Here is a 14,961-nt window from a genome sequence, read left to right as displayed (position 1 = left end):
AACTATACAGACTATGCTCACTGATTAAAAATCAATTTTCTTTATTAAATGTTGAAAAAGTTAATCATGACAAGATATATCTCTAAAGATAAAACTGAAATCTCTCATAGACTTGCAAATAAATGAACTATCTAAAGAGAGAGAATATGAACAGTATTTAAAGAAGATCTCTATAATTAATATAAAAGACTCTATTCTGATTTACTCAAATAACTTAAAAAATAAGAATCTGAATAGATTAGATACAGACATTACTTATACTGAAGAGAATATTAATTTTATCTCAGATTTCTGAAATTTAGACTGTGAATCTGAAGTCTTTGATACTGAACTATTTATAATAGTGAAAGCTTTCAAACTTATTGAAATAAAAACTTATAAAAGAGAAAATGATTTGAAAGAGCTATGAATATTCTCTAATAGTCAAGCTGCTTTAAAAAGACTTAGAAATAGTCAGATTCATAGTAGTCAAATAAATCTTAAACTGATTTTAAATTCTGTTTTGAAAATTCAAAAGAGAAGAATATTAAACTGATAATTCATCTACTCTGAGTTCCTGCTTCTATAAATATTAATAACAATGAATTGACTGATTCAGCTGTAAAAAAAAGTTCAGAATTAAATAGATTTATTCAAAAAACAGTATTCTGATCTTTTATAAAGAGAAAGATAAAAGAATCTTATTTAGATAAATGAAATGAAAGCTGACAGAAATAAAAGAAGAGTATACATTATTCAAGATTTGAAATAAAACTCAAGTGAAAATCTTGTTTAATTAAATGTAAAAAGAAAATATTCTCATGTATAATTCAGCTGAAACTAGAACATGATTATTTCAAATCTTATATATAAATATTTAATGATAGATTTGATTCAATAGAATGCTTATTCTGCAATACAAATGAAAATTCTGAGTATATTGTAATACACTGTGTATTATACAATAATCTCAGAGTCAGATTGAAAGAGAAGTATGATTTATAATAATTAAATATAAGATTCTTATTCTCAACTGAGACAGAAATTAAATACTTAATAGACTTTCTATCAGAAACTCAAGCAGCTATAAGAAAATGACTGAATTCAGAAATATCTGAATATAGACTGGCTGCTGAGATTAGACTGACCGCCGGAACTATGAATTTCACATTTGATTTCATTTGATCTGATCTCATACAGTTCTTGATGTGAGTCTCACCAGAATCAAGTCTTAAAAAAAATCTGAAAATGAATCATTTCTGAGAGAAATGATATGAAAAATGATCAGATTTAATTCAAGAACAGTGAAATAAGAGTAATTTCTCAGAATAAACTGTGAAAGATGATCATTCTTTCAAAATCAGAATGAGACTGAGACTGAAAATTAAATTCAGTCTTATTCAGTTCATTCAGTGATTACTTATATAATCAGAATTTGATAACAATTATTGATAATACTCATGAAATAACTAAATACATTCTTGTGTAAGTTTATTCTTCACTTTCTTATAAAAACTACACTTCTCTGATATACTGTGATCAGAGATATTAAACTATCTGATAATTTCATATTTTATAATTATGAGTTTCTTGATTATTTCTCCTTATAATTATCCTCAGTAATAGTAATAAATATCTCAGCTTGAGTTAAACTTTCACTTCATTCTCACCTCTGTTAATGAAATTATCAGAATATCACATATCATCAGTGTAACAGTTGAATATATACTCTCAATAATTTTTCATAACTCTAGAATTAATTTGATGTGTAAATTTATTGAATTATCTTGAAGATAGCAGTTAAATTCAGTTTTATAAGCATGTAGCTTTATCTGATTTTCAGTTATAATCAATGTATGTAAGTTCTGTTTCAAAGTTAGTATTATAGTTCTATGTAATATGAAGTATTACTAAAGATTGTTACTTACTACAGAATTGTATTTCACTATCTTCACATCTCTAACATCTGCTTATTCAAATCTCTGATAGTTAGTATTGTAGTAGTCTCAGGCTAATTTAACATATGAGTCTTATTTCTTCTCTATTCAATCTTGAGAAGTGTAAATGTTAACTTGATAAGAGAAATCTAGTAGAGCTGCTACAGTATAGTACTCTGTAAAAGATTGTTCAGTTTTACTGTAGTAATATATCAGTTTATTTCTTATAGTAATAATAGCCTGTACTATAGCATTATCTCAGACTGAATTTCTTTTTAAGTGATTCAACTGCTTCTTAAGATGAGTAAATGAACTATTATACTCTCATCAGACTGACTGCAGCATTGATATATAAGTGATTAAAACTGTCTTTATTATCTTATAAAACTGAAAGAGTAAATAAATCACATATTTCAACTGAGTTCACTTCATATCAGAAAGTTTCAATATCTGAATCTTTTTCTAATCAGAGTATTACACTCAATGATCAATTATCTGATATAATTGAAGAGTCTGAATAGTTATCTAATATATTGAACTTCACTATATTCTAATATTCTGTATCATATTCAGTGATATGACTGATTTGTTTATTTATTAAATATCATGAAATTATTATTATTATTTAGAGAAGATACAAATTATATTAGTAATGTTTCAAATCTGTGATATTTAAATTATTAGTCAGTCTATTCAAAATTAACAGTAGTATTATCAAAGAGTATTATTGAAAAGCAATATTAAAAAGTGTTATTAAAAAATATTATCTTTTATAAAGTAAATATAAAAGTTACTTGAGTAATTACTTTCATCTCATTCTCATCTTAAGAATCAGTCATCTCATTATTCTTCATCTCAATATTAAGATTCTTTATCAGTGTTTATATTACAAGTTGAATCACATGAGCACTGCAGAGAATATGATCTTATTTATTATTTCAGAAATGCAAAGTCAATTTTTGCTTCAAGCTCTTCATTATAGTGTAGTTATTCACAGTATTATTAGTTGTACTTGTAAGAAGACTGATACTAATATCTCAATAGTTATTTTTAATCACAGTTATTAATATCTCTACTATATAATTCTCAGTATGACTACTGATTAATGATTTAAATTGAATTAATATCTCTTAATAAGTTCAGTTCTTATTAATATAATAACATATAACTCTTATAAATGTAAGATTATTTATACTAGTTTATTCATTCACTGTGAGAGACACTCTTTGATGATTCTTTCATTCTGATTCTAGATATTATATATTGACTTTGTAGTGTGTCTCAAGGTTGAACTGAAGACAGAATTGATGTGAAATATGAAGATTTGAATTAAGCATTTGAAGAAGTGTTTGAAATTCAGAATTTTCAATTAATCAAAGAGAAAGATTCAGAGATATACACATGTGAAGTAATTATTCACAGAAGTTATCAGATAAGAGTTGTGAAATCAGAGTACTAATATATGATTATTTTCACATGATTTTCTTTAAATTAAAAAGTTACTATTATCAACAATTGTTATCTGATAGAGTAACTTATCAGCTCAGTAGTAAATTTCTGATTATTTTTCTTTTATTATCTGCATTCTAATAACTTCAGATGTTGAGAAATTTCTTCAGAATCATAATCAGTTTATAATGAATGTTTCTCAATGAAGTTATAGTGATTGTAGCAGAGAGATAACTCTTCAGTAATCTGTAATAAAACCTGTTAATAATTATTTCATAGTTCATCTCAGTGTTTGTGTTAAGTTTTTCATAAATTCTGTAATCTGGAATCAGATGTGAAGAATGAAGTGATTATTTATCATGATTGAAAGAGAGTATTCTATGTTAAATTATATATAATATAGACTTTGTGATTCACAGTGATTTCTTGAAGAGTTTATAAATCTTCAATAGAAGTAAAAGAAGTGAAAGAAGTGAATTCAGAAGATATAATAATAATTTAAGAAAGATAATAATTTATTTTTAATAACTGATCACTGATGTATATAAGAAGAATTAATATAAGAGAAAATAATCTTCTTTCTTAGCTTAGTTATAATTTTAGTATTAACTCAGATTGAATATCATCAATGTATAAAAGTAAATAAATAATCTTAATTAATCTCTGTTATATTTCTTGAAATATATTAATATTGTGAAAGAGAGTATTATCAAATTACATTATCAGATAATATTATTAAAAATATATTAATATTATAAATATCAGTGTTAAAAAAATGTTGATACTTATACATTATAGTGACATGATAGTTAAATATATATATATTATTTCTAATATTGATAATTGATTACAACTTGTACAATAATTTTTGAAAACTCAAAATTAATTTCAATTATTAACTAATAGTTACAAACTTATAACTAACTAATATAAAAAGAAAAAAACTTTTTCTACTTATTATCTTTCTTCTCTTTCTCATTCTTCTTATCATTCTTTATAATTTACTTCTTATTCTCATTCTTCTTCTTCTTCTTCTTATCTGAAATAATAATCATCTTAAAATCTCTCTCTGCTGCTTTTTCAGAGAAGAGTTTCTACTGCTCTCTCTCAGTCAGATTAATCTGCATCTCAAAATCCTGCATTTCCTGAACTGCTGTCTCAGATTTCATCTCAGTGATCAGTAGATTGACATACTCAGAGAGCAGAGCTGTCTTCTCAATATTCTGAATTATGAAGTGCATTTGAGATCTGAATAAGACCTTAATTTCCTTCATCTCTGTCAGCTTCTGCTAATCAACTAGAGAACAGAAGTGTTATCAAAAATCATTATCTTTTAATAAAAAACTTATCAGTTTTGACTTCTTCATCTCTTACTTTAATATCTTCTCAATCTTCTTCTACTATTATTTATTTATAGTAATACTCTTCTTCTTTCTCTCTCTCTTCATCTTAATCTCAAATTATTCTCAGAACTTCTTCTAATCTCATCACTACTGTATAAGACTCTTCACTGTCTTCTTTTTCAATCTCTCACAGATGATTTTATTCACATTATTTCTATACTTAGTTCAGTCTAAATCTATCAGAAGTGTTACTTAATATCATTATTATTCTACTCTCTTACAGAGCCTCTTCAAGGCATTATAATATATCTTATAATCTGTCTTTTCATACTTGAACATCTTCTTCTTCTCTCTCTTCAATCTGTGACAGTGCTCATGTGCCTTGATGATTCACAGAACTGCAGAATATTTGAAGAGAAATGATATAATTAATTTCAGTGAGTATTGAAGAGAGATGAGAACAGAAGAGACAGTCAGAAATGATATAATAATAATAATAATAATAATAATAATGATAGTGATAATGATAATGATGATAATAGTGATGATAATAATGATGATGATAATAATAATGATAATGATGATAATAATGAAAGAAGAAGTGTATTGAAATATATTACTGACTTATCAAATATAAAGAGATTTAAAGAAAATATTAACAGCTTTCAGAGATGTACAGAAACAGTTACAGTATTACATAGTAATATTATCTTCATTCAATGCATGCACTGTTGATATTCTTTGTATGCAGTTATTATATAATCTATATCAGAGATACATGCAGAAAACAGATCTTTGTTACTAGAAAGAATAATTGCAGTGATTCTCTGTTTTCATATTATAAAGATAAGTTATTCTTATTTCTTTCTTCTCTCTTTTCTCTTCTTCATCAACTCATCACTAAGTTCAAGCTGATATGAAAACTATTAAAACACTCTTAGAAACTCTTAAATTGAAGAGTATAGACTAATCAAATTTTAAATACAGAAGAATTAAATTATATTTAATATTACTAATTATTTATTCTCTTCTAATAAAACAATAGTTATGTCTTCTTTCTCTCTCTTCTCAAATAAAACATAGTCTGTGAAAAGTGAGTATTATATCAGATTATAATGATCAATACAGTCTCAGCACACAGAGCTATATACATACAGTGTGTGCTGAACTGAGAGACTGTATGAGTTGTAAATCAGTGACAGTATCTCTGAGAGAGCTGTGCAGTGTAAGAAAGTTACAATTCTCAGTTATATATATAGAGAGTGAATTATCACAGTAAGTGTATGTATATTATATAAAAGTAACACTTTTTAATAATACTCAGTCTCTGATATTATGAAAATAGAGTCTCTCTGTGAGATCTGTTTTTATCAGAAGTCAGAGAATCTTATATTTCTTAAGATTATCTTCACACACCTTGTCTGTGAAATCAATGAGAGAAATCATCAATTTCAGTATTCTATTCTTAATGTTATTCAAGTGATAGCAGAGTTCATTCTGATCACACTTTTTAAGTGTATATTTTCTAATTATTCACATTTATACAGATATAAACTGATTATTTATTAAATAATATTAAGATAATAACTCATTACAGCTGTGTTACTCTTACTGTGAGAGATACACAGTTGATAATAAACATTGTGAAGACTCTGAAGAGTAAGTATTTTAGAGATACTATGACTCTATGATCTTGATTTCTTTTGTTTTTATTTTTTATTTTTTTCTTTTTCTTTTATTTTTTTTTTCTCTTCTTTTTTTTTTCATTGTGATTTTTTCTTGTTTTTATTTTGTTTTTTATTTTTTATTTTTTTTTATATTTTATATTTTTTTTATAATTAAAATTATATGAATTATAATCTGTGTTTAGAAAAGTAATAATATTTGATAATACTTACTATTGAATTTTCAACAAATGAGCACTATGTTATAATATTATATAAGTGAGAAATGATTTTATAGTCTTATTTAATGCTATTCTCAATAATGAGATCAGAATGAAAATATGACTAAGAATTTAAACATATTCTTTATCTAAGACTAGATTTTTATTTGAAAAGTGAATCTGAGATCTTTAATATTTAAAATAATGTGATTTGAAATCAATGTAATGAACACAAATCATAATCAGAAGTAATGCTTTTAAATAACATAATAACTGTAAAGTTTAATTCTGGTCTCAGATATGATCACACGGTCAGTCTAACTGAGATTATGAATTTCACATTTGATCTCATTTAATCTGATTTCATACATTTCTTAGTGTGAATTCTACTGGGACTAATCATTAAAAAAACATGCAAAGTGACTATATATCAGATCTCAAAATAAAATCATGACTTAGAAAAAATAAGAAAGTGATTTCATTTAGTTTCATTTAGTCTCATTCTTGGCATAAAGTTACTATTTTTAGACATTTTAAGGTTTTTTTTAGACTATTTTTAATTTTTTAAAAAGTAACACTTTTTAGTAACACTCAAATGAGATTTAAAGTCATTTAAAGCAATAAAAATAATTTAAATTGAGAAGTAAAAATCATGATCTCATTTGAAAAATGTAATAAGAGTAGATAATAAGTCTCACTGAGACAGTATAAAACTACTATCTAATGTTAAAACTGTGTAATGAGATCAGTTAAATTGATAATAAGATTATTAAATATTCTGATTCTGGTCTCAGACACGGTCACACGGTCAGTCTATCTGAATATGAAGAGATGAAAATTAATCAGATATAGTCTGTTAAAACAGTTATACACTATCTTTTAATAATTTTATTTTCTTATAGTCTCTCTTCACTTTACTTTTTTCTTTTCTGTTCTTTTCTATCTACTTATTTAATGTGTCTATCTTTAAGAGGTTGTTCTTGTTTCTTTTGTCATGATATTTTTAAATGGTTTCAAAGTATCAGAAGGTGTTAAAATACTGCAATTTATAAAGAGTTTTTATATTCTGAGCTGGAATTTTCTGATTATGTATATCTGAAATTGATAAATGTATAATAGTTAACTCTATAGATATTAGATCAACTCTGAGAACTTTCAGTTCTCAGATAGATGTTATAGTCTCTGACTACATACATCTATAATTGAAGAATAATAACAATAATAATAAATTAATTAGTAAGAAGTAAAAAATCAGTAGAAGAAAGAAATCTATTATAAGACTAAAATAATGCTTAAAATATATTGAATTGTCTGCAATCTTGCATTTTTAGTCAATATTTTAAAGATAGAGTCACTTGATTATATTCTTATAATACTGACAGCATCATAGCATTCAGTTAATTTCAATAGATACTTTTAGAATCTCAATAACAAGATTATGAATAATTTGAGATATATAAGAGAAACTGCAATCTGTTAATTAATTAATATGAAAAAGAAGCTATTGTTCTTACAAATCTGTGAGATTTTTACAGTGAATAGAGCTTGCTTTCTTTCTTGATATTTGTCACGCTCCCGGCCGCGCCAAGGCCTCATTGCGGTTCCACACGGCTCATTGCTTTCATGCGAATGATTTCATTCTGTCTGAACCAGTTTTCAACCACTCTATGACATCATTCAGATATATTATAGAAAGATTCAATTGATGAATATAAGAATCTCACTTCTATACAAGATCAGCAGATTACTCTTTCTTAACAGTGATACACTGCTGAGGTATTACTCTGACTATTCTCACTTATGAAATGAAAGAAGAGTATTCACTTATTATCTATATAGAACAACTAGATACTGACTTCTCATTAAAAAAGTCAGTGATTTGTTTTTCTTCTACTGAAATATATATAAGAGTTACTGTGTTTCTTATACAATCTTCTTAGTATACTAAATATTATATCTGTGATATTCTTACAATAACTCTGTAGTCTATAAGCTGACTATTTAAGTAAGATAGTTAAGCTTACTTATACAGCTTCTTAAATAACTATCTCTATATAATATCACTGACTAGTCACTGCTTCAGTTCTATTATATTACAATTCAAATCACTTAATTTAATTATAAGTTTGAATCAGTTAAGCTCTAACAGACTGATATAATCTCATACACTTATACTAAGACTGACTTAATCTCACTCTCTGAAAAAAACTCTATATTATTCTCTAGAGTATGTACATCTCTACTTTAATAGAAATTCAAGATTTTTGAACCTGCTGTACATTTTAATATGAACTCTTCAATTACTCTGTTACTGTCACAGTCTCTACACATCTATATCTATTATAAAGATAGAGAGATTAAGATCAGAGATTCTCTGAAATATAAGAGAAATATATTATCTAAATTTCACAGCTTTATCTGTACTCTTGAACAGAAATTCTGCCTTAATCTGAGCTAGTATAATACTCATGAGATATAAGTAATATATATTATCAATCTTCTTGAAGACATCTCTGTGACTACTTGAGCTATTAAGAAGAGAGAGCTTGAGTATACTACTACTATAATATCTTAAGAAGAATTTAAGAACTTTCTACTGAATTAAATTAAAGATTACTATAATTACAGCTTCACAGTAATATAGTAGTTTAACTCATTATATTAATAAGATAATGAGAATTCTTTTAATTTTAATATAAGATTTAAAGAATATTGAGAGAAATTAATCAATAATTTAAATCAATTAAAAATATAGCTTGATCTTATAAAGCTGACTCACAAGATATAGATAATAATATCACAGTATCAGAGTTTATTAATTAATTATACTAAGCTTATTAATCTGACTTTCTGAATCTATTTAAATAATCAATTCTCTGAGAAAAAGATTAATAAGACTTCTTCTAAGTAATTAATAACAGAATCTAAACAGTGCTGTGATAGCTCTAGTGTGAAAAAAGTAAAGAAGAATTTCAAGTATTCTGATTCTTCACTCACTGTAAAGAAATATTAAAAAGAATTTAACAAAGATCTCTATTTTAACTGTAAAGCTGATAATCACTATACTAGTAATTATAAGAAGCTGAAGAAGAAAAGAAACTGAGAAAATATCTTCTTAAAATTAACTCTTCTTTTGACAAATGTATCTGTGAAAGATAAAGAAGAGAAAGAAATAAAGAATTGATAATTCTCATATCTCTGAGTTTATATTACAATTATAATACATACTCTGAATAAGAAGATATTAGTAAGATATCTACTTGACTTCAGAGTGAATATTAACTTCATATTCTATTTCTTTTCTTTAATGAAGAATTAAAAGAAGATAGATCTGTTAAATTATATGAAATTTACTGATGAAATAAAATATCATTATTTTAGCATAATTTAAGCAAAGTATATAATCACAGACTTAGAAGAAATCTTTAAGAAGAGCAGTCTGCTGCTTCACACTGTTAATATTATAGATAAGAACATCATACTAGATCTTCTATAATTAAGAGAAAACAATTCTCTCATTGACTGAGTCACTCAGATATAATAATACTATCTCACTAATAAAGAGATAGTAATAGAGAAATCTGAAGAGTTTCATCAGAACAATCTTGAGAAAAAGATAGAGTTAATATACTATATAGCAGATGACTGAGACTTAAGAATAGATAAAGAAGTTATCACTCTCACTGTAAGATTAGCAGTAGTATCTGTCATTGAAAGTGAATATATATAATATCTCTTTACAGATTATAAGAATATCTCTTTACAAAGAGAAGCAGTGAAGTTTTCTGATATTAAGATATAATATAAGATTTGTCTTGAAGACAGTGTAACAGTACTGTACAGATCTCTTTATAACTTGTTTATAAAGAAATTGAATGTTCTGCACAAATATCTTGAGAAAGTGCAATTAAAGAACTGAATATACTTATTAAAGAGTCTGACAGAGATGTCTATACTCTTTATACTCAAGAAGAACAGTAGACTATGTCTATACATAGACTACAGAGATCTTAATAAAATGACAGTTAAGAATTGCTATTTATTACTATTAATTAATGAGATAATTGATTAATTATCTAGAGTAAAGATATTCTTAAAGATTGATATACAGAATATCTATCATAGAATCAGAGTTAATAAAAATGATGTTTAAAAAACAGCTTTTCATATCAAGTATGATAATTTTAAATATCTTGTTTTATCTTTTAATCTTTGTAATACTTCAGTCATCTTTCAGATCTATATAAATGAGATACTGTAAGATCTTGTTAATATCTTCTGTATAGTATACTTGAATAACATTCTAATCTTCTTAAAAACAGAGAAAGAATACAATACTCATATTTAAGAAGTGTTAGGTCACTTGAGATAGTATTAACTCTATACAAACACTGAAAAATGCTTATTCTACATGCAGGAGATTAATTTCCTAGATTATATTATTGAGATGAACAGTATTTCAATGAATAGAAGCTGACTCTCTATTATTAAGAACTGACTGATACTGTGAATATATTATAAGATACAGATATTTCTAGAATTTGTAAATTTCTACAGATGATTTATCTATATATATTCATAAATTACTGTCTCTCTTACAGATATATTAAAGAGAAGTGTGAAAGATAGAAAAATAAAACTGTTTATTCTCACTTAAGACACTGTACAGATATTTGTAAAATTGAAATAAGCTTTTACAGATATCACAATACTGAATCACTCTAACTCTGACTTACTCAGTCAGTGTGAGACTGATATATCTGAGAATGAGATCTGTGAAATCTTTTCACAGTTGACACTGAAGATCTTTCAATATTGAGAGAATTAAAGAATAATCATCTCTGAAGATACAGATAATGAAATATCTATAAGAGAAGACTTTTTCACAGAGTCTATAAGACACTATGAATAAAGATCAGTGATCTTCTTCTTCAAGAAGTTATCACTCACACAGAGAAGATATGATACTTATAATTAAGAGATATTAGTAATTATTGAATTCTTTATGATCTAGTGACATTATCTTCAGAGTAGTAAGTACTCAGTATAAGTTCTCACTGATTATACAAATCTGTGTTACTTTTTAACATCAAAAGAGCTTGATAGAATGTTAAGTCAGATAAGTGAAGCTGCTTTCAGAGTATGATTTCTATATCTGATACTGTTCAGATCAGCTTAATATTATCAATACACTGTCTAAATAGTCTGATTATAATATTATTAATGCAGAGAAGAATTCTATAAAAGAATCTCTATTATCACTGCAGAAGAAGCTGACTATAGAGAGTTGAGATTCTCTGAAACTCAGAAACAGCACTGATAAGACAGCTGTATAACTCAGTATAGAAGATAGAAGAAAACTCAGATCTCTGCAGAGAACTGATACTGAAGATTATGAGCTTCTTATATTATATCTTACTATTATTGAGTTGATAAAGAATGAAACAGTCTACAATCTTTTAATCTGAATACTTTTGAAATTTATTAATAAGTTACAGAAGAGAGATGTCTCTACTACAGCTTAAATTCAGAAGTTGAAGAAGAAAGAATCTGATTTAAACTTGAAAGAGATAGACTCTGAGTGAAGTAATACTGCTAAGAAATCAAGTCACTGATAACTAGAAGAATATGAACTTCTACTACTGAATGATTCAGTCTTTGTCTCTTATAGCAGAACAGTGTGTCAGAAGTTATTAACAATTCATTATAATAATCTTTATATGAGATACTTTGAATTAGAGAAGACTGAGAAGCTTCTAAAATATAAATATATTTGAAACAAGCTTTAGACAGATGTTAAAGAGTATATTAAGACTTATAATATCTGTTAAAGAATAAAGATCTTATAATATAAGTAATACAGTAAGTTAATATCACTATCTGTTTCAAAGAACTTATAACAGAATCTATTAATGAATTTTATAGTTGATCTGCTGAAGTTAATAAGAGTCAAAGAATATAACTCAATTTTAATCATTATTAACTGTTTTACAAAGATGATAAAATATATTTTCACTTATAAAAAGATTAAAGTCTCTGAATTAACTGATCTATTTTTAGATATCATTATTCATGATCACAGTGCTCTGAAATTATTAATAACAGATCAAGAATTTCTCTTTATCAGTAAATACTGATTGACTTTTTACTATTATCTTATAATAAGATATCTTCTCAGTACTGTATTTCATCTGCAAACAGATGATCAGACTGAACATCAGAATCAGACATTAGAACAGTATCTTTAAGTGTTCTACTTATATTATCAGAATAATTGACTCAAACATCTTCTGATCACTGAATTTGTATATAATAATATAAAGAATATAATCTTAAAAGTATCTTCTTTCTATACTTATTATAAATATAATTCTTCATTACTCAGTGACATTGTGAATAATATTTTAAAAAGAGAAATAGACAGTTAGAATGTTAAACAGATACAGAGAACAGAGTACTTCTCAGTATTAGAAGTAAAAGTGAGATTGAAACTTTTAAATAAAATTTATAAGAAGATAGTGAAAAGTATCTACTATGCTCAGAAGTAGCAGATAGAATACTATAATTAAAAACATCTTTTAATAAAGTTCTTAATAGAGAATCAAGTGCTACTTTCAGTAAAAAATATTAAGATAATGAGACTGTGTAAGAAGCTTAGTGAGTAGTGACTAGAATCTTTCTCAGTAATAAGAGTAATAAGTAAGTAAGTATATGAGTTGAAATTACTCTTAGAATTGAAATTAATTCATTCTATTTTTTACATTTTCTATTTAAAGCTCTATAAGCAATGCTCTGAAGTGAAATCATCTTAGTTAGATAATATTAAGATTGAGAGTAATACTGAATATCTTATGAAGAAAATATTGAATAAGTGAATATATTATAATAAGCTTCAATATCTTGTTAAATGAAAAGATTATTTATTATCAGAGAATTCATGAGAATCACTTGAGTATTTAAAAAATACTGAGAAAGAGATTATAAGCTATGAGAGAACTAGTAGAGACTGCTCTATTACATATCAGAGACATTGAATAAGAAATGCTACTTAAAACTTCTCATTTTTCTTAAAGAGTTCTTCAGAGATAATCTTACAGTGATGAGTTGATATCTTATAAACTCTGTAGCACTCTTCTTCTATTTTCTCTCAAAGAGTTTTTAGAAGTTTAATAAGACTATATAAGTGTAAAATTCCTGAAGCAGTTAATAAGAAAAGAAAGAAATATTTGAAATTAATAAAGATTAATATTATTAATCTGTGAGCTGCTACTATTCTAATAGAGTCACAGCCTGCTAAAAAAGTAAAAAGAGAGACCAGAGTCTACTTATTAATAATTATATCTTTATTAAACTCATTCTTCACTGTTAAAGTCTTCAGCACTGATATCTTTATCTACAGAGAGATTAGTACTACAGTATCACAGAAGAACATAAGAAATGTATAAAATATTAACTTATTAACTTATAAAGCATCTTAGTTATCTGCTTCAATTGAAGTAAGATTCTCTTCAATCAGTGATTAATCTTTATAATACTTTTAATAGCAGTATCAGCTGATCTCTTCTTGAGATCAGTTATTCTGAGATGTTTTTTCATTTCAGAAACTCACACTTTTATCTTCTTTTACAAATGAGTAAGAGAAATCTTCTCAGTCTTGACAGAATTTATTAATACTTGAAGCTCTGAGATTCTTACTCTGTACTGCTTAAGCATCTGAGCTTCTTATCAGAGCTGATATGATATCTTTCTATGAAGTAATACTTACAGAGAGACAGAAGTTATTATTATAAATACAATGAAAATAATAAGAGTAAGAGAAGAAATGAGTGTATAAGATTCTCTCTTTCTTCAGCTGCTTAGTATAGTGCAGATATATGATGATACTGATCAGAGACTGTACTGAAGCCTTCTTACAGAGAGAAGATGAAGAAACTATGAGACTCTGTGAACTCAACTCAGCAGTATTCTGAGAAGGACTCAGATATGTCATAGAGAAGAAACTACAGATTGAGCTTCTCAGAGCTGCTATTTCTGAAATCAAGCTCTTCTCAAGATTCTCTTCAAATGATTACACAGGGTCATATGTCACTGTGTTGACTGAGAGAGAAAACAGTGTTATAATAGCAGTGAGAAGAGCAGAGAAAGAATCAAACACAGAAAAACTGACTGATAGAAGAAATGACATCTCACTGCAAAGCATGACTGCTACTATCACAGCTGTAAGAGATACAGAAGAAGAAGAAGATGTGACAATAAAAGCAGTACTTCTGCAGCTTATTAATACTGCTGTCTCTGTCTTCAACCTGGCTTTCTTAATAGTTATGAAGACTGCAGCCACATCATGAAGATGTTTAATCACTAGAAAATA

At 26.2% G+C, this 14,961-nt stretch overlaps 1 protein-coding gene across 1 annotated transcript; it reads right to left on the bottom strand.

Moving 5' to 3' along the window:
• Positions 1-4,459: 4,459 nt before the first annotated feature.
• BDBG_17129 (uncharacterized protein) lies at positions 4,460-4,639 on the bottom strand (the record flags this gene model as incomplete). Its single annotated transcript, XM_031724915.1, has 1 exon — positions 4,460-4,639. One exon carries the CDS (start codon positions 4,637-4,639, stop codon positions 4,460-4,462), a length of 180 nt encoding a protein of 59 aa, XP_031578535.1.
• Positions 4,640-14,961: the final 10,322 nt, after the last annotated feature.

The sequence above is a fragment of the Blastomyces gilchristii genome, assembly GCF_000003855.2.
Source record: "Blastomyces gilchristii SLH14081 genomic scaffold supercont1.9, whole genome shotgun sequence".
In the NCBI taxonomy this organism is placed as follows: Eukaryota; Fungi; Ascomycota; class Eurotiomycetes; order Onygenales; family Ajellomycetaceae; genus Blastomyces; species Blastomyces gilchristii.
The sequence above is the reverse complement of the archived record's forward strand: the minus strand, read 5'-3'. Positions and strand labels throughout refer to the sequence as shown.